Here is a 19,454-nt window from a genome sequence, read left to right as displayed (position 1 = left end):
GAAGTGCTAACCACAGTGCTGCCTAGAGGAGAAGAGGGGAGGATGAGGCTTTGTAGGGCTCCCCTAGAGGGTAATAACTAGTGCTTCTGAGCATGGGATGTGCCCATAATTACGCACAGAAAATTTTCAGTTTGTTGGAAATTTGTATCAAGGAAGGTAAGAATAAAACTGCTTGTGCTGTGTGGTCCACCCATTACAGAGGGTCTTGGAAAATTTGATGGCAATCCAGTTGTCTAAGGCTTGGCCATACATACTTAATTTTTGTTTCAATCAGCCTGCGGAGTCGAACTAAAAAACAAGCCGAATCCCCCATTCACACATTTGAGGTGAATGGGGGGTGGTGAGTCTGGTGGGGTCCTCTCACTCTTTACTGAGAATCGATTGGTGCTCTGTGGCTGGCAACTGGGTGGGCTGCCAGAGCGGTGGGGGTTGTTCCTTAGCTGTGTTATACACTTTTTTGTGGAGTCCCCCTGGTGACTCATGGAGTCTTTGGAGCACATCTCCCCACCTGATCCCCTCTCTGAGGCTGCGGGGCCCTCCGGGTCCCATCCATCTATGCACTGACGGCAGTCCTGGAGTCCTTGGTATCCCGGGTGGAGGTGGTTTTTGGGCGACGGGCTGGCAAAAAGCCACCTTCCCCTGCCTTATCAGTCTCAACAGATCCTGAATCTGATTCAGCAGCTGGGGACGTGGGTCACCCTGCTGGCCTAAATTCTCAGATAGTGAGGAGGATTCCTCCACTCTGCCGCTTGACAGGAAGGCGGAGGCTGTAGCCTGCAATATGTACACCCTGACTGGTTTCGGCACTGAGGCTGATATTCACCATTGCCCTCGTGTTGCAGACTCTGACCGAATGGGCTAGGCTTTTGTGCCATGACCTAGAGGGGGAGTAGCTCCCCCCTGCCTTTGCTGAGCTGGCGGACCAGCTGGTCCCATCTCTGTTTCGGCAGTGGTCCTTCGGCGTGTCTTTTGGCTCAAATGCTGGTCTGCGGACCAGACTTCTAAAAGGGCCTTGACTGATCTTCCCTATCAAGGAGATCGCCTGTTTGTTGCTACCCTGGATGACGTCATTAAAGGTCTCACGGGGGGGGGGGGGGGGATTACCCTTCTTCCGCAGGCTACTAAGGGCAAAGACCCTCATAGACGTGGGCCCTCCTTCTCGGCTCATAAGACCAAGGTCAACTGACAAGGGATCAGAGCCCTTCGGGGCCTCCTCTGGAGGATTCAAGTGAATTTGGTCTTACAAGTCAAGAGCGGGCTTCTCCAGACCCGCGGAAAAGGGTAATGGTACCGGTTCGGAATTCGGAACGTTTTTGGGGTTTTTACTCAAACCTATTTACAGTCCCCAGGAAGGAAGGCAAGGTGCGTCCAATTCTGGACCTCGAGGCGTTGAACTGCTTTCTGTTGGAGTCTGTTCTCACGGTGGTGGTTCCCTGCATCAGGGGGATTTTTCTTGCCTCCATCCTCTTCAAGGTAGCTTACCTTTGCATTCCAATATGTGTCGGTCTCCAGCGTTTCCTCCTCTTTGCCATGGGAGAGGAGCATTATCAGTTTGTGGCGTTACCCTTTGGTCTCTCTTCGTCTCCTCGGGTCTTCACGAAAGTGTTGGCCCCGGTGCTAGCATTGTTACGCCAATGGGGGATCGCCATACTGGGCTACTTGGATGACCACCTTCTGTGAGCGGAGTCTCCTACTGCTCTGGAGGAAAACCTGGAAATCACCATACGAGCTTGAGGTGTATGACTGGATTCTGAATTTATAGAAGTCTGCTCTGGTTTCATCCACAAAGCTTGGACTATCTAGGTCTGACTCTGGACTCGGCCTTAGCCAGAGTGCCCCTTCCTCTGGACAAACTCTAGAAACTGAAGGCTGCAATTCGTCTACTGTTGTCAGCAGATGGTAACCCCCTGGACTTGCATGCAAGTGCTGTGCCTGATGGTATCTACCTTCGAGGCAGTTCCATTTGCACAGTTCCATACAAGGTCCCTGCAAGGGAGATTCTGGCCAAATGGGATAAGACTCCACAGTCTCTGAACAATCCGATCCGGCTGAGCTGGGGAAAGAGAGTCCCTGATATGGTGTCTTCGTTCTTTAGTGCTTCGGCTGGGCAAATCCTTTCTCCCTTTATATTGGACAGTGATCGCCACCATTGCCAGCCTGTCTTGCTGGGGAGGCGTCCTTGGCATAATTTCCTCTCAGGGGGTCTGGATGCTGCAAGAGTCCAGACTACCAATAAATGTCTTGGTACCAAAAGCGATCAGACTGTGCCTAGAACATTGGATGTATTGTCTTCAGGGATGTCCAGTGCGCATTTAATCGGACAATGCCATGGCCGTGGTTTATGTCAGTCACCAGGAGGGGCACAAGAAATGTCCTGGTGGCTCTGAAGGTAGCCGTCATTCTAAGGTGGGCAGAACGGTTCGTGCCAGCCCTCTTCAACATACACGTTCCCGGGGTGGAAAACTGGCAGGAGGATTACCTCAGTCAGCAGGCGTTGGACCAAGGGGAGTGCTCCCTTCATCCGGAGGTTTTTCATTAGTTGTGTCTCTGGTGGGGCATCCCCTAGGTGGATCTTTTGGAGTCCCAGATCAACAGAAAGGTGCAGAGGTTTGTGACTCGTTCACGGGATCCTCTGGCGGACGCCACAGATGCGCTTGTGGCCCCGTGGGCTCAGTATCGTCTGATTAACGCCTTCCCTACTCTCAAGCTTCTGCCAAGACTTCTATGCAAGATCGTGGCAGAAGGGATTCCGGTCCTCTTAGTGGCCCCAGACTGGCCTTGCTGGGCTTGGTACCCTGATTTGATGCGACTGATCACTGATGTTCCTTGGAACCTTGGATCTGCTGTCCCAAGGACAAATTTTCCATCCTGCTTTACAGTCGCTGGCTTTGACAGCTTGACTGTTGAATGCCAGGTGCCGATGGATAGAGGGTTGTCGGTGATTCCAACGCTGTTAAAAGCTAGGAAATCTACTTCTAGGAAGTTATACCGTCTTGTATGGAAGCCGTACATTGCATGGTGTGAGTCTTTTGGGGTTCATCCTCGCTCTTTTTTTGGTGGCTCAGATCTTGACCTTCCTTTAATGGGGGGTTGAGCAGAAACTGGCCTTGAGTACTTTCAATGGTCAGGTGTCGGCCTTAGCGGTCTTCTTTGACAGGCCTTGACCACATTAGTGCGTACCTTGGGACCTCAATTTGGTGCTCTTAGTCCAGAAGCCTCCCTTTGAGAATTTTCAGGAGATTCCTCTGCTTATGCTGCCCCAAAAAGTGGCCTTTTTGGTGGCTTTCACCTCTGCGCTCATGGTGTCAGAATTAGCGGCATTACCCTGTCGTTCACCTTACTTCGTGGTTCATAGTGATAAGGTAGTTCTTCGCCCCTGTCAGTTGTTCCTTCCACAGGTTGTCCCTGGTTTTCATTTGAATGAAGACATTGTGTTGCCTTCCCTGTGTCCCAGGCCAAAACATCCTAAGGAAATTGCTTTGCATGCCTAGGCTGTGTTCATTTGTGCTTATGGATGGGCTTCGGAAAGGGTTGTGATTCAGGCCTTTTCCATCAAGGGTCAGGTCCCCCCTTTCCCCTTTCCCTGCGCACTCTACTCGGGGGCTCAGTGCCTCCTGGGCCTTCTGTCATCGGGCGTCAGTGGCGCAGGTTTGCAAGGTGGCCACCTGGTCGTCGGTGCACTCTTTAACAACATTCTATAAAGTGGATATTTTGGCACCTGTGGATGCTTTCTTTGGCCGCAGAGTTTTGTAGGCTGCGGTTTAGAGAACCTGGTCCTCTTTGAGAGTGTATTGTTTTTTTTCAGGTGGGCTCCAGTTGTTTTGGTTGAGGTCCTGTTTAACTGGTTGGCTATAGTTTAACTCAACCAAAATACACTTGGGTAAAACCAAAAATGGTTTAAATAAATATAAAGTGCATTAATTATATCAAAATATAGTGCAGATATAAATACCAAAAGTGCAAATGCAAATAAATATATAACTATGCAATCAATTGGCAATCCACAATAAATATATATAAAAATGCAAATAAATAATTAAATATAAATAATTGTGCAAACAGGTGACAGTCCACAATTGATATAGTGATATTTCACAGTGACTGACAGTTCAGTGGATAGAGTCCAATACACAATTAAATGGGAAAAATTATGGTAGCAGCAAATTCAGTACTTGATATTGAATTCCAACACCTCCACCAAACGATCACAGGGTCACCCAGTGTGCACTAAATGCTTACCAGATGGGATGGACCCCTTTAATTACAGGGGGTCAATTCAGGCAGAGAATCAAAAGTAGGGACAGGATAATTAGCCAGTATCGTCCGGTAACCGGGTATCCAATCGGCACCTCCAACACACCTCCAGATATCCACATATATGTATCCTTCTCACATTGAATAGATCTCTCGAATACCGTGACCTGTGTCCAGTCTCCGGCCACTTCGCTGTCTGTCAGGGACGCGCATCGAAGACAGGTGGATCTGATGGGATAGTTCGTGTGAAAGGGGCCTAGCTCTGTTGTTTTTAAATACCAAATCAGATCCAGAGGAAAAAATGTTTCCCCTGCACTCGATTAGTTGTTTAAAATGAACGCTAGTCTTGATCCAGGTTATTGTTGTTTTATCTACAAGCCATTGCAGAAACAATATCATTTTTGTTTTTTGCATCAGCAGGTAGCTGTGGATTTTGCAAAAAAAATTTGACAATTTTTCTTTGTCTGTTACAGCTTTGATGGAAATTTCAACACCAACGTCTCCAAAACGATCAGCTGCGATAGACTGTCCACGACAGTGAACAGCCGAGCGTTTAATCCTGGGAGGGACCTAAACTCCGGTTCGTATCATTATTGCTTATATTGCAAGTGAGCGAGTTATGTTTTCTGTGCATGTTTAGAGGAAAGAAAACGTGTATGTTGGCTCTCTACTGAACAGTTTCTTCACACATTTGCAATCCATCTATCGATTGACTTGTGTATAACCAGAAAATAAAGTATTAAAAATTTGTGCTGCCTCGTTTTGAATAAGTGTACAACACTAGATAGGGAAATAAACCATGCAACAGCATAAACCAATAATGTGTTCCCACATCAAAATAAACTAAAAAGCAAAAACAGTGTTGCGCTAAGTCCCCGTTCACACTGGGGCGACCTGGTCGCCTGACAGGTCGCCTTCCATAGAGAAGCTGCGGACCCGTTCTAATAGGAGCGACACAAGTCGCTCCGACTTAGAAAAAGGGTCCGGAGCTTCTTTGGGGCGACCAGGAGCGACCTGCATAGACTTCAATGTTATGAAGTCCATGCCGGCCGCTCCGAGGTCGCGGTGCGAGCAGCGCGCCGCGACCTGTGAGGTCGCCCCGGGAAGTCGGATCGCCCCAGTGTGAACGGGGCCTTACCGTACAGAATATATAATGTCCACATTCATATACAGTTAAGAGTTACAAACATCCGACTTGCAAACGGAGGGATGCGACCAGAAGTGAGAATAAATCTACCCCTAGAAAGGAAAATTCACTCCTGTAAGAGTCATCATGGGAAAAAGGTGTCTCCACTGAAGCTTTATCACCAGTCCTTGTTTTCATTACAACCCAAAATTTTCAAAATCCCATTGTCGCAGGGACAGAAAGTGAGGTGAAATCTTCTGAGCAGGGGCACAGACAGCAAAACAAATGTTACAGGGGTGTTAACTCTTCCCTATGCTATCCAAAAAACTTAAAAATACATTTTTTTGGCTGGAGTTACACTTACAAAATGAACCTGTTCCAACTTACATACAAATCCAATTTAAGAACAAACCTACAGAACCTATCTGTTTTGTAACCCTGGGAACTGCCTGTATTAAAATAAATGTGATTAAAGAGATTGTAAAGGCAGAATAATGCATTCTATGCATTAAGATAAAAAAAAAACATCTGTGTGTAGCAGCCCCCTAATACTTACCATCTTTATCCAGCGGTGTTGCAGGAGTTTCTTAGTTTTACAAACTTAGTTTTAGTTTCTTAGCTGCCCGGGACTCCTCTCCTCATTGGTTGAGACAGCAGCGCAGCACGATTGGTGCCCGCTGCTGTCAAAGTCAGTCAGCCAATCAAGAGAGAGGGGGCAGGGCCAGGTCATGGCTCCATGTCTGAATGGACACAGGGAGCTATAACTCTACTCAAGTGCCCCCACAGCAAGCAAGAAGGATCCAGGCCATTCAACTGCACAGAGCAGGTAAGTATAACATGTTTGTTTTTTAAACGAGACTTTACAATCACTTTAATTTATATAAAACACACAAAAAAGAAATTCCAACGAAAGTTCATAAAATTGTACTTGTGCTTATCCCTGAGGAAGTCAAATGTGCAAGTGATGTAACATGCAGGGCGGAGCCGAGTGACATCACTTCCTGTCTGGGTCTGAAAGCAGAAGTGCATGTAATTTAATGCTGGTAAAGAGTCTGTGATTGTAAAAAATATGTGAGTGTGCTATTTTATGGATTAGGGTTTTAAATTGTTAATAAATAATACAACACTATTGGAAGCCTCTTCTTCCTTTATGACCATTTACAACTTGGTAAATGGAGGTATGCTGAATCCTTAAGGGAGACCTGCTGGTTTTAAAGGGGAATCTACCTGCCCGTAGATATTAAAGTAGAGACACCTTTGAATGTTTTGGATCATGCACATGATCACCTGTATAAGTATATAGATCAAATATTTCAGATGAGCGAGCATTCCTTCTAGTGGTGGAGCACAGTACTTTGTCAAAGGAGCATGGAGTGATTCAAATAGAAGCACGATTTTATGAACTTTTGTTGGACTTTTGTTTTTCTGTGTTTTTGTTTATGATTTATCACATTTGTTTAATATGTTTTATTATATGAATGAGAATAAACACTTTATATTGTGTATGATTAGTGCAACACCATATTTGCTTAATTGTGTACAACCAGCCTGTCAAGGTTTTCCATACCATAAAGTAAAATATATTGTTTTTTTTCCCCCCCAAGATTGTCGGTCTTTTTTTTTTTTTTGTTTATAGTGCAAAAAAAAAAAAAAAAACAGACGTGATTAAATACCACCAAAAGAAAGCTCTATTTGTGGGGGAAAAGGATATACATTCTATTTGGGTACAGCATCGCACGTCCTTGCAATTGTCAGTTAAAATAATGCAGTGCCGTATCGCAAAACATGGCCTGTTCATGAAGGAGGGTAAAACCTTCCAGAGCTGAAGTGGTTCTGTGTAGATCTTCACCCTGAAAAAACACAAAAAAAATTTAAATAATTTGGGAATTCCACCAAAACTATGTCTTAAAAAAAAAAAGCCTTGCAGTGTTTTGAGAAGAATTTTGGCTCTATCTCAATGAAACGCGCCTGTACACTATCTTGGATTAGGTTCATCTACTATAGGCCATTATGCGGTGACTGTTTACGGAGTCTAGAGGCTGAGCTCCAGGCACTTAGGGACTGTTTATAATTTAACTGCGGGTTCCAAAGTTCATGTTTTCAATCCGTCTTTTAGGCAGCTAGAAAGTGGACTCATCTTGGGTGTAAACACTTCACTTCTATAAATAAAGTGACTGATGATGTTTATGGAGGGTCTTTAATAAAGAGAAGTTAGATTAGTAATATGTATCTCTGCCAGGGTCATATTCAGCTTGGTGGGAGATGATGGAGGAGTAGAGCAGCACATGGAAATGATACCTTGTTATAAACATTGCAAGCTGGCCCAGAGGCTCGGCTCGAGTACTCTTTGTCTATAACAGCCTCTTTTTTTTTTTTATGGCAATAGAGTAGAACTTAGATTTATTATTTTGAGGTATTTGTAATATTTAGTAGGGTGAGCAGCACCTCCCAAACCTAGGCCTGTGCGTACCCTTTTCGATAGAGTAAAACTCCAGCCAAATTTTTTTTTTTTTGAGTAGAGAAGGATTTATTGCTGTCTGTCACCAATGGGGTAACTTTCACCTCGCAATTTGGTTGTCACTAAAACTGTAAGTGCCCATTCACACTACTGCGACTTGCCAGGCGACTGGTCAGCCTGACATGTCGCGGTTCATGCAATGCTACTGGTAAAATTTAAGGGAGGTAATGGCGCTCAACTTGAGCGGTAGTGCTGGGGGGTAAATCAGCTGCAACAACGGGGGAGGGGGGGGGGAGAGGGAAAGGGAAGTAGGGTATCAAAGGGGAGTTTAACAACATACAGAAGGCATCATGTTGAGCCAGAGGAGTTCGAGTCCTATGCACAAGGGGGGGATGAAAAGTCCATGTGCTAGTCTCTAACAGGAATAATTAATGATAAATAGACCTGGGATCCAATGGGGGATGAGCGGATCCGGGATGATTCCAGGGATGAATGGATGGATGGATGACACTCAGGGCTGCTGACCGGAGGAGTGAAGCCGACTCTAGTAAACAAGTAAAGGAGGGGAAAGCACCTCTTGAGTGTGATAAAAGTAATTTATTACAATGACAATAGTAGCAACTTACATGGAGGTAAGTGGATTCGAGTGTCCAGCGTGTCATGCTCCGGCAGTGGGTGTAGCTGTGTGCAGCATGCAGATGGGGTTCGGCAGCTCTGAAGAACTTTGAGAGGCCTGCTCTGTGGTTCCCAGGGTCGCGGTGGACAAGATGGAAGGGCTGGTGCGGCGGCCGGCAGGAGCGTCTAACGTCACTGGGAGGTGAGGGTAGTGTGGGCAGTCTGGGCTCACTACGCGTTTCGGAGCATGCGCCGATGTCTGGTATGGACATGCGCACTCCTTTGTCAAGTGTCCAGACGAAAGGAAGGAGATAGTCTATTTAGCCCATGGGGGGGCGCTTTATTTTTTTTTTTTTACCATTTATTTTATTATTTTTTATTTTTACACCGTTTAAAAAAAAAAAATGTGATCATTTGTATTTCTATTACAAGGAATGTAAACATTCCTTGTAATAGAAATAGGCACGACAGGACCTCTTTTTTGTGAGATCTGGGGTCAAAAAGTCCTCCGATCTCACAAGTACAAGATGAAAAAATAAATAAATAAATAAAATGGAAAAAAAAAAAAGGGACCTTTTAAACCGGTTGCTAGGCAACGACGTTTACCGTCGCTCCGGTGGGTCCGGTAAGCAGGGAAAAGAACTGGGACGCGGCGGGAGGGGGGCACCTCTTCCGCTGCCCCGGAAGGCTGATCCCGCGGCGAATCCGGCGCTGGGACCACCCTTATCGGAAAAGCCGACCGCCCGCCGTTTAAAAAAAATACCAGGGTTATGGCAGCTATCTGCTGCCATAAAACCGGTATTAAGGTTTAAATGGCCGACGTATATAGTGGTTGGGCGGTTGGTTAGTGGTTAAGCTGTCGCCAGAACAGTTGGTAAGCAGAAATCTTTCACTTTCCTTTCTTCAAGTGACAGCAATTGGAAAATGGGATTCCCTTTACTTTGTAGAGATTTGCTAGCAATTTGTTGTGTTTCTGGGGCCAAAAGTGAAGGGAATGGGACACAAAAGACGAGGGAAAAAAAAAAACGATAACATTTTTATCCCTTTCATGCACCCCTATGGGGCAGCGGATGTCAGCGGAGACATGTCCACTGACATTTGCTGCTCTCCGATCCGATCCTGTCCGTGAAATCCAGCAGGATGGAAACCAACATTTTCCATCCGTTTGGAGGATCGGATCAGATGAAAATGGACAGGCCCGTGTGAAAGGACCCTTAGGCTCCATGCACGCTAGTGGGGGTATTTTTAAAGCTAAAAAACGCTGAAAATATGCTGGATAAAGAATGCTTGTAACAGCTTTTTGTAGCAGCCTTGAGGAGCGTTTGCGTTGTATTAGTATTTTTGCAGTAAAAGGGGAGTAAAAAAGACGCTACTGTGCATGGAGCCTTAAAGCAGAACTGAGCCTGTCTCCTCTCGCTCCCTCACCAGACTTGACATCTTTACCCAGCCTCCTTTGAAGATCATGATCTTTGGTAAATCTTGATTGGCCGGGCTGATGTAAATCCAGTGCATTCGCAAGGGAGCTAATTTATTACGGCGTTGGGGTGTGCCGAGAATGTACCGATGTGATTTTACTAGCTGAATGCAGTTTATTGTAAATCTAGCATGACAGCCTTCTTGCCCACATTTTTTTTTTTTTATTGTTTATTTCACATCCAGTGCAATATTGTAATTTCCAGCATGGCATTTCTAAAGCGTTGCCATAAACCACATTTACACCTCTATTTGTCATGACTTTTTATGTTCTCCTTTCATCTCCTTTTACCTACAGAGAAGATGAGATTACAGCTAAATCCTGCTAATAGTTTCTGTTCCCTGCTCAGACTTTATCCTTTGTTTAGTAAATCTGCTAATTTCAGGCTTGAACAATACAGGCTGTGGCTGTAACATTGGCTGTGCTGTTTCCTTTGCAGTTTGTGTGCGTTCACATGAGATAGCGTGCTGGTATTGGGTACACAGGCTTAATTTTACAGATTGCAAAAGAAAACAGTGCAGTGCAATAATATTACAGTAAACCCCCCTCCATTGCGGGGGTTACGTTCCAGACCCAGCCGCGAAAAGTGAAAATCCGCGAAATAGAAAAACCCTATTAAAATGCATTGTAGGCATGTTTTTTTTACTGTCACTGTACGTGTAAAAAGCATTTTAAGGTCTTTAAACACGCTTTTAAAACAATAGAAAATGTAAACACGTAAAAGAACCTGAGAAACATAGCAAGAGCTATGGAAAACACAAAAATATTTAATTTTTAATGATTTATATAGTAAAATATTACAAAAAAAAACGCAATACACCGGGACCGCAAAAACTGAACCGCGATGGAGCGGGGGTTTACTGTAATTCTAAGCATATAATACAACTATATGTTACATAAAGTCCATGATCAGAAGTGATAGCCCATGATAGCAGGAGACCACTGAAGTGCCAGATAATCTTGCTGTGAGATAGAGCCCTTCACCAAGAGGTGCAATACTGCGCTCACCTCATACACAGACCCCCCCGAGTCATCAGTGGGTCTAATATGCTCAGTAAATCCGACCAAGGGTAACACCAGTAAGGAATCCTATACAGCAGTCCAGGTCCTCTTACATCCCACAGCGATAATTCTTAGCTCAAATGGTCAACCGATAAGGCAACAAAATATAATATAGACAACTAAGTGCAGACTGTAATCACCATCTCACGATTTATTAAAATAGCACTTACACACAAGAAGCAGATCACAGCAATAAAATCAAAGCAGAACACTCGGAAACGCCGGGAGCCAATGCTTCCCCGGCTAGATGGCCGAGACAGCAGTGGGTGAAGTAGATGACTCCTGCGGGAGGTGGGGTACGAGAGAGTCCCTGATTTAGTGTCTTAGTTTCCCGGCACACCGGCACGGCAAAATCTTTCTTACCCTTGTATTGAACAGTGGCCATCATGGATGCCAGCCTGTCCGGGTGGGGAGGCGTCCTCTGCAGAAGTTCTTCTCAGGGGGTCTGGACCCTGGAAGAATCCAGACTACCGCTCAATGTCCTGAGTTACGTGCAATCAGGCTGTGCCTGGAACATTGGATGGCTCGTCTACAAGGCTGTCCAGTGCGTATTCAATCAAATTATGCCACAGCCGTGGCTTATGTCAATCTCCAAGGGGGCACAAGAAGTGTCCTGGCGTCTCTGGAGGTAGCCGGCATTCTACCTCATCTTTAATTCTAGACCTCCCTGCCATTCACTTTCCCAGAGTGGAACATTGGCAGGAGGGACTATTCATAGGATTCAGATATATTGGGCAGACTAGATGGGCCAAATGGTTCTTATCTGCCGACACATTCTATGTTTCTATGTTTAGGATTACCTCAGGTGTTTCATTAATTGTATCTCCGGTAGGGTATCCCTGAGGTGGATCTGTTGGCGTCTTGGCTTAACAGTAAGGTACATAAGTTTGTGGCTCGGTCATGGGATCCTCTGGTGGATACCTCCGATGCGCTGGTTGCCCTGTGGGGTCAATATCATCTGATTTACGCCTTCCCTCCTCTCAAGCTTCTGCCAAGGCTTCTACAGGCTTGAGGCAGAAGGAATTCAAGTCATTTTAGTGGCCCTGGACTGGCCATGCCGGTCCTGGTACACCGACCTGGTGCAGCTGGTTGGGTGAAGGATATGGGATTGTCTGAATCAGTGATTCCTAAGCTGTTAAAAGCTAGGAAATCTACTTCTTGGAAGATCTACCATCATACATGGAAGAGGTACATTGCGTGGTGTGGATCCCTTGGGGTTCCTCCTTGCTCTTTTTTCGGTGGCTCTGATCTTGACCTTGCTTCAATGGGTGGTTGAACAAAAGTTTGCCTTGAGTACTATCAAGGCCTGGTATTGGCCTTGGCGGTTTTCTTCCAACGACTCTTGGCTACATCTCTGGTGCGTACTTCTCTTCAGGGTGTTCACACTTAGTCCCTCCGGTGTGATCTCCTTTGCCGCCTTGGGACCTCAATTTGGTACTTTCAGTTCTCCAGGAGTCTCCTTTTGAGAATGTTTGGGAGTTTCCCCTGCTTACGCTGTCCCTGTTGGTGGCCTTTTTGCTGACTATCATTTCTGCATGCAGGGTGTCGGACCTGGCGGCCTTATCCTAACGTTTACCTTATCTGGTGATTCACAGGGGTAAGGTGGAGCTTCGCTCCTGTCCGTCATTCCATCCTAAGGTGGTCTCTGATTTTCATTTGAATATAGACATTGTGTTACCTTCCCTGTGTCCTAGGCCTAATCATCTGAAGGAAATTGCCTTGCATGCCTTGGATGTGGTCCGGGCAATTAGGGTGTACATGACAGCTACGGAGTCTTTCAGGAAATCACTCTATTTGTGCTCATGGCTGGCCTCGTAAATGGTTGTCCGCTTCCTCTGTGACCATTTTTAGATGGCTCAGAGAGACAGTGGTTCAGGCTTATTCCATAAGGAGTCAGGTCAAGGGGCAATCTACTGGGGAGCTTAGTGCCTCCTGGGCCTTCCGTCATCTGGCGTCAGTTTGCAGGCTGCCACCTTTTTACAAAGTTTTATACGTTGAATGTTTTGGCATCTGCGGATACTTCACTTGGCCACAAACACTTGGCCACAAGGTTTTGCAGACTGCTGTTTAAGAGGACTTGATCCTCTTTGAGGGTGTATTGTTTTTTTCAGGTGGGTACTAGTTGTTTGGTTAAGTCCATGTTGCCTGGTTGGCTAATGTTTAGCCTTGGGAATTTTTTTGCTGTTTCCCACCCCTTATGTTTACCACTGCTTTGGGATGTACCAATGGTTAAGAATACCAAAAGCTGTGTCCGTCAATTAACAAAAGAGAAATTTGGATTTTTGACTTACTGTAAAATCCATTTCTCTGATGTTCATTGACGGACACAGCACCCACCCCACTGTGGAGTTATAATTCTCCTGACACTGCTTGTAACTAAACGGAGTACCTATAGCAGGGAGAGGGAGTATACCCCCTGGGACTGCCCATGGGTGCAGCCAGAATTATTTTCTGCCTACTGTCTTACTCCTGTAGGGGGCAGTATAACCCAATGGTTAATACCAGACGCTGACCCCACTGTGGAGTTATAATTCTCCTGACACTGCTTGTAACTAAACTGAGTGGCTCTAGCAGGGAGAGGGAGTATACCCCCTGGGACTGCCCATGGGTGCAGCCAGAATTATTTTCTGCCTACTGTCTTACTCCTGTAGGGGGCAGTATAACCCAATGGTTAATACCAGACGCTGACCCCACTGTGGAGTTATAATTCTCCTGACACTGCTTGTAACAAAAGTGAGTACCTGTAGCAGGAAGAGGGAGTATTCCCCCTGGGACTGCCCATGGGTGCAGCCAGAATTATTTTCTGCCTACTGTCTTATGTAGGGGCAGTATAACCCAATGGTTAATACCAGACGCTGACCCCACTGTGGATTTATAATTCTCCTGACACTGCTTGTAACTAAACTGAGTGGCTCTAGCAGGGAGAGGGAGTATACCCCTTGGGACTGCCCATGGGTGCAGCCAGAATTATTTTCTGCCTACTGTCTTACTCCTGTAGGGGGCAGTATAACCCAATGGTTAATACCAGACGCTGACCCCACTGTGGAGTTATAATTCTCCTGACACTGCTTGTAACTAAACTGAGTGGCTCTAGCAGGGAGAGGGAGTATACCCCCTGGGACTGCCCATGGGTGCAGCCAGAATTATTTTCTGCCTACTGTCTTACTTATGTAGGGGGCAGTATAACCCAATGGTTAATACCAGACGCTGACCCCACTGTGGATTTATAATTCTCCTGACACTGCTTGTGACAAAACTGAGTACCTATAGCAGGGATAGGGAGTATACCCCCTGGGACTGCCCATGGGTGCAGCCAGAATTATTTTCTGCCTACTGTCTTACTTCTGTAGGGGGCAGTATAACCCAATGGTTAATACCAGACGCTGACCCCACTGTGGAGTTATAATTCTCCTGACACTGCTTGTAACAAAACTGAGTACCTATAGCAGGGAGAGGGAGTATACCCCTTGGGACTGCCCATGGGTGCAGCCAGAATTATTTTCTGCCTACTGTCCTACTCCTGTAGGGGGCAGTATAACCCAATGGTTAAGAATACCAGAAGCTGTGTCCGTCATTGAACATCAGAAAAATGGATTTTGCAGTAAGTCAAAAATCCCATTTTTTTTTTTTTGATTGATGTGTTTTATAGCAGAAAGTAAAAAATATTATGCAAACTTTTCGGCTCCTTTTTGTTTATAGCGCAATAAATAAAAAAACGCAGAGGTGATCAAATACTACTATTTGTGGGGAAAAAAGGTCATGCATTTTATCTTATACTTATACTTTGGTGTATACTCTTTTCAGTGTTTAGTGGCATTCACAGTCCCAAACAATTGAGGGTACCCTCCTTGCATTTTATCTGGGTACAGCGTTGCACGACTGCGTAATTGTCTGTTAAAGGAATGCTGTGCCATATCGCAAAAAGTGGCCTAGTTATGAAGGGGGGGGGGGGGGGCAAATTTTCCGGAGGTCAAGTGGTTAAATATTCCTTGCTGGAGTTCTTCTCTAGCCTTCTCCTGGAGAACCTGCAGGTATTAGGTTTCCTATTGAACTCGGAGACAGCTTTCCCCATCCTGGAGATTACATGATGGAGAGGAGTGCATGTGAAGTCTTGCATCCCAGGATCTCTGTGAATGTCATTGAGACTATAATGCATTTTCTTCTGTTTATCTAGTGTGTGATTTGTTGAAGGAGATACCCCATGACACTTGATGCTGAGTGAATCTCTCCTCAGTTCTGCAGATAACTTGCCTTAATGCTTTTCATTGACAGCTGGAGACAGCTGAGGTGTTTCCCACTAATGGCTTTGTTTGATGGATTGCAGCACCATGTCTCCACTTCAGTAAACAGATATCATTTCCATTACGTCATATCAAATTTAAACCACGTTCATGTATGCATGTTCATCATGGTTTCACAGGTTTTGTATATTTACAGAATTGAAGGCTTAGTTTCCAGCGGAACTCTAGGCAGATTTAAAAGACACATGAATACAGCTCTGTAATCAATAAAACATCATTAACCCCTTACCGCCAGCACTGTATCCTTCTAACTGGGCTATTATGCCCGGGGGCAGTAAAGTCTGCCTAATCGTGTGACCAACTGTGATTGGCCATCACAGTGGTCACATGTTTGGAAGCCGGTCCTCTTGGCTCCTGGTCATTAGTACACATCAAGAGCTGTCTTTGACAGCTTGGTCTCTGTGCTGTGAACATGCTGTCAGCACAAAATCTCTGTCACCCATAGAAGCATATGTGGGCATTAAAGGGTAACCACTTTTGTGGGGGGGGGGTAGAAAAAATATAAAGTAAAAACAATAAAGAGTATATAATTGCAACACAAGTCATATTGTATGTATCAAATGTTATTAAAGTGTTATTAGAGTTCCGGCCTCAAAACTAAAATTTGACATCCGCTTGCTCTAAGTACTGTATTTTCTGGCGTATAAGACTACTTTTGAACCTCAAAAAAATCCCCCCAAAATGGGGGGTCGTCTTATACGCCGAGTATATCTCCAAGGTAACCTAAGTATAAGTATTACCGGTAGATGAAAATTGGGGGGGTCGTCTTATACGCCCAGTCGTCTTATACGCCGGAAAATACGGTAACCTGAAAAAGAATTGGATAATCACAATTTATTTTTTTTTTGCTTTACTTACCTTGTTTTTGAAGAAAATATACTTACCTTCCTTCCTCTTCCTCCCTTTGCGGCCACAGCTCGCGCCGTGACTTCTGCTTGCATTGACTCCTGGGAGCTGAACGTCATCGCTCCCAGGAGTCAATGCGCCTGCACCGGCCCTGCTCGTCACTTCCGGTGCAGGCGCGTCATCCCTGCACAGCTTCTGGGCATGCCCAGAAGCTGTTTAGCAGGGAATGACACGCCTGCACCGGAAGTGACGAGCAGGGCCGGTGCAGGCGCATTGACTCCTCCCACAATCTGGAGGGTCATGTGGGGCCTGGCCACTCTACTTAAGCCATGGTCTTGGACATGGCCCTCAGGCTCCGAGGAAGAGGCAAGGCCTCGAAACGCGTCAGTCTTCCGTTTATATGAGACATCAGACTTTTCTATTTTGATGCTGTTCGTTGGAATCTATATGCCGATCTACCACGCATGTTTGTGAGTAGTTGATTTTAAACAATTGGTATTAAAAAGCTTGCTGAGGATAATGCGCTAGGCTGGTGCGCCCTTTCTTTGTGTTTGTTTTACCGGAAGTGATGTGCAGGGCATTCTGGGACTCCGACGACACCGAAGAGGACGCTCTGGCATCTCTGGCCACACCTGAGATGGCAGCACTGGACAAGACATTTTCAATTTAAGTATTTCTTCTAAAGAGTAAGTGAACCCGGGTACAGTTCAGAGGCTATCATTGCTGAAATGCACTAGCCCTGACTGTCCCAGTGGTATTTTTATCAAAAAAAAAATTTTGAGGCCGGAACTCCGCTTTAAAAATTACCTTCCTTTTTCATCCGGCAGCCGCCATAATTTTCTGAAAATGCAATGCAATATGGCCACCTGGAACTGTTCTGTACACAGAATGTATACTGACCACACCCCAGAAACATCATTTACTGTCATTGGCTCACCAATTTTTCCAGAAGTCTGCACTAAGATGCAAGTCAGATTTCTGGCATCCCCTGCAACAAAAATGTCATTTTTCGTGAGATACTCCCAATAGGTAAACGTCTAAAAAGATGCTGGCCCAGCAGATTTTCTCATTAGTGCCCTACAGCTGCACAGCTGATTGATAATTATGAAACCACTCTCATTAGACTCACTCAGCACAAGAGGAACAAACAATGATTTCTTCAGAATAACAAAAGGTAGGAATCTGTAGCCAAGGTTGTTATAATCCTTGTAATGTACAGAGATCACCCAGAGGGGAATGTTTTTTCCTCAACAAAAGTGGAGGTATGCTTTAAACTCCTTTGACACTGCACATAGACCGATCGCCCATAACATTATGACCACTGACAGGTAAAGTGAAAACCGTTGATTATCTTGTTACAGTGGCATCCGAATGTGGGTGGAATACATAAGGCAGCAAGTGAACATGTTGTGTCTAAAGTTAATGTGCTGAAAGATGAAAAATAGGCAGGCGTAAGGATTTGGGTGACTTTGACCAGGGCCAAATTGTGATGTTACATGACTGGATCAGAGCAACGCCACACTACAGCTGTTGTGTGATGTTACCGATCTGCAGTGGTCTGGACCGACCAGAAGTGGTCCAAGAAAGGAGAACTGGGGAACCGGTGACAGGTCATGACCGGTGACAGGTCATGATCGGTCAGGGGTCATTGATGCATATGGGGGGTAAGGCTGGCCCGTGTAGTCCGATGCAAGAAAGGAGCTACTGGAGCTCAAATTGTTGAAAAAGTAAATAAGTGAATAAGTTCAATGCTTGTAGTCTTTCCTCATAGCTGATGTCCTCCATTCCCCTAATTATTTTTGTTGCCCTTCTCTGGACTCTCTCCGGTTCAAGAGTCCCCTCTGGACTCTGTCGGCTTCCAGCGCCCTCTCTGGACTCTGTCGGCTTCCAGCGCCCTCTCTGGACTCTGTCGGCTTCCAGCGCCCTCTCTGGACTCTGTCGGCTTCCAGCGCCCTCTCTGGACTCTGTCGGCTTCCAGCGCCCTCTCTGGACTCTGTCGGCTTCCAGCGCCCTCTCTGGACTCTGTCGGCTTCCAGCGCCCTCTCTGGACTCTGTCGGCTTCCAGCGCCCTCTCTGGACTCTGTCGGCTTCCAGCGCCCTCTCTGGACTCTGTCGGCTTCCAGCGCCCTCTCTGGACTCTGTCGGCTTCCAGCGCCCTCTCTGGACTCTGTCGGCTTCCAGCGCCCTCTCTGGACTCTGTCGGCTTCCAGCGCCCTCTCTGGACTCTGTCGGCTTCCAGCGCCCTCTCTGGACTCTGTCGGCTTCCAGCGCCCTCTCTGGACTCTGTCGGCTTCCAGCGCCCTCTCTGGACTCTGTCGGCTTCCAGCGCCCTCTCTGGACTCTGTCGGCTTCCAGCGCCCTCTCTGGACTCTGTCGGCTTCCAGCGCCCTCTCTGGACTCTGTCGGCTTCCAGCGCCCTCTCTGGACTCTGTCGGCTTCCAGCGCCCTCTCTGGACTCTGTCGGCTTCCAGCGCCCTCTCTGGACTCTCTCCGGGTTCCAGCGCCCTCTCTGGACTCTGTCGGCTTCCAGCGCCCTCTCTGGACTCTGTCGGCTTCCAGCGCCCTCTCTGGACTCTGTCGGCTTCCAGCGCCCTCTCTGGACTCTCTCCGGGTTCCAGCGTCCTCTCTGGACTCTCTCCGGGTTCCAGCGTCCTCTCTGGACTCTCTCCGGGTTCCAGCGTCCTCTCTGGACTCTCTCCGGGTTCCAGCGTCCTCTCTGGACTCTCTCCGGGTTCCAGCGTCCTCTCTGGACTCTCTTCGGTTCACAAGTTAATGGAAAGCTCTAAGCTGCTTCAGCCAGCTGTATGCAATGGGAAGGAGTGAGTTGGGTCACTGGTGCACACATACTATTGTGGCTCACACACAGAATATAAAGGGTGAATATGAAAAGCTTATTAAATGTCATACAACAACTTGAAGACGCCAGATGTTTTCTCCTCTGATGCTGTAAACAATGCGTGCACGCTGTACAATTAATCACACTTGTGTTTGTTGTTGCTATCGATATTCTAAGTGAGAGGGGGTTGGTCGGTGGAGGGAATGTTTTAGAAGTTCTCTAAACTAATCAAATTTATTTGTCAACCAAAAAGTTGAAACATAAAATGCAGAGTGCGTTTGTGTTCCTGTGAACAGACAGCTCACACTTAGACCACTACTTATGGAAGTAATATTCAACACGTTTCTGACGACTTGGCTTTGTTTGCAGCCGCTCGTATCTTTGAATTATTATTGCACAGGACTTAAATAGCACCCGCAGTTTGCGCAGCGCTTTACATAATGATTTTTTTTCTTACATTGATTTTTTTGTGTGCTTTTGTT

At 46.2% G+C, this 19,454-nt stretch overlaps 1 protein-coding gene across 1 annotated transcript in view; it reads left to right on the top strand.

The window, feature by feature from the left end:
• CACHD1 (cache domain containing 1) overlaps positions 1 to 19,454 on the top strand; it is a gene marked incomplete at its 5' end in the record, with an annotated part of 252,596 nt that overhangs the window by 138,534 nt on the left and 94,608 nt on the right. The window contains one exon of the mRNA XM_082265153.1: positions 4,728 to 4,834. Within this exon, the coding sequence (XP_082121279.1) occupies positions 4,728 to 4,834 (107 nt within the window). The remainder of the gene's footprint in view (positions 1 to 4,727; positions 4,835 to 19,454) is intronic.

The sequence above is a fragment of the Pelophylax lessonae genome (assembly GCF_965119305.1).
Source record: "Pelophylax lessonae genome assembly, chromosome: 8".
Classification (NCBI taxonomy): domain Eukaryota; kingdom Metazoa; phylum Chordata; class Amphibia; order Anura; family Ranidae; genus Pelophylax; species Pelophylax lessonae.
Note: the sequence above shows the minus strand (reverse complement) of the source record. Positions and strands in the feature narration are given on the sequence as shown.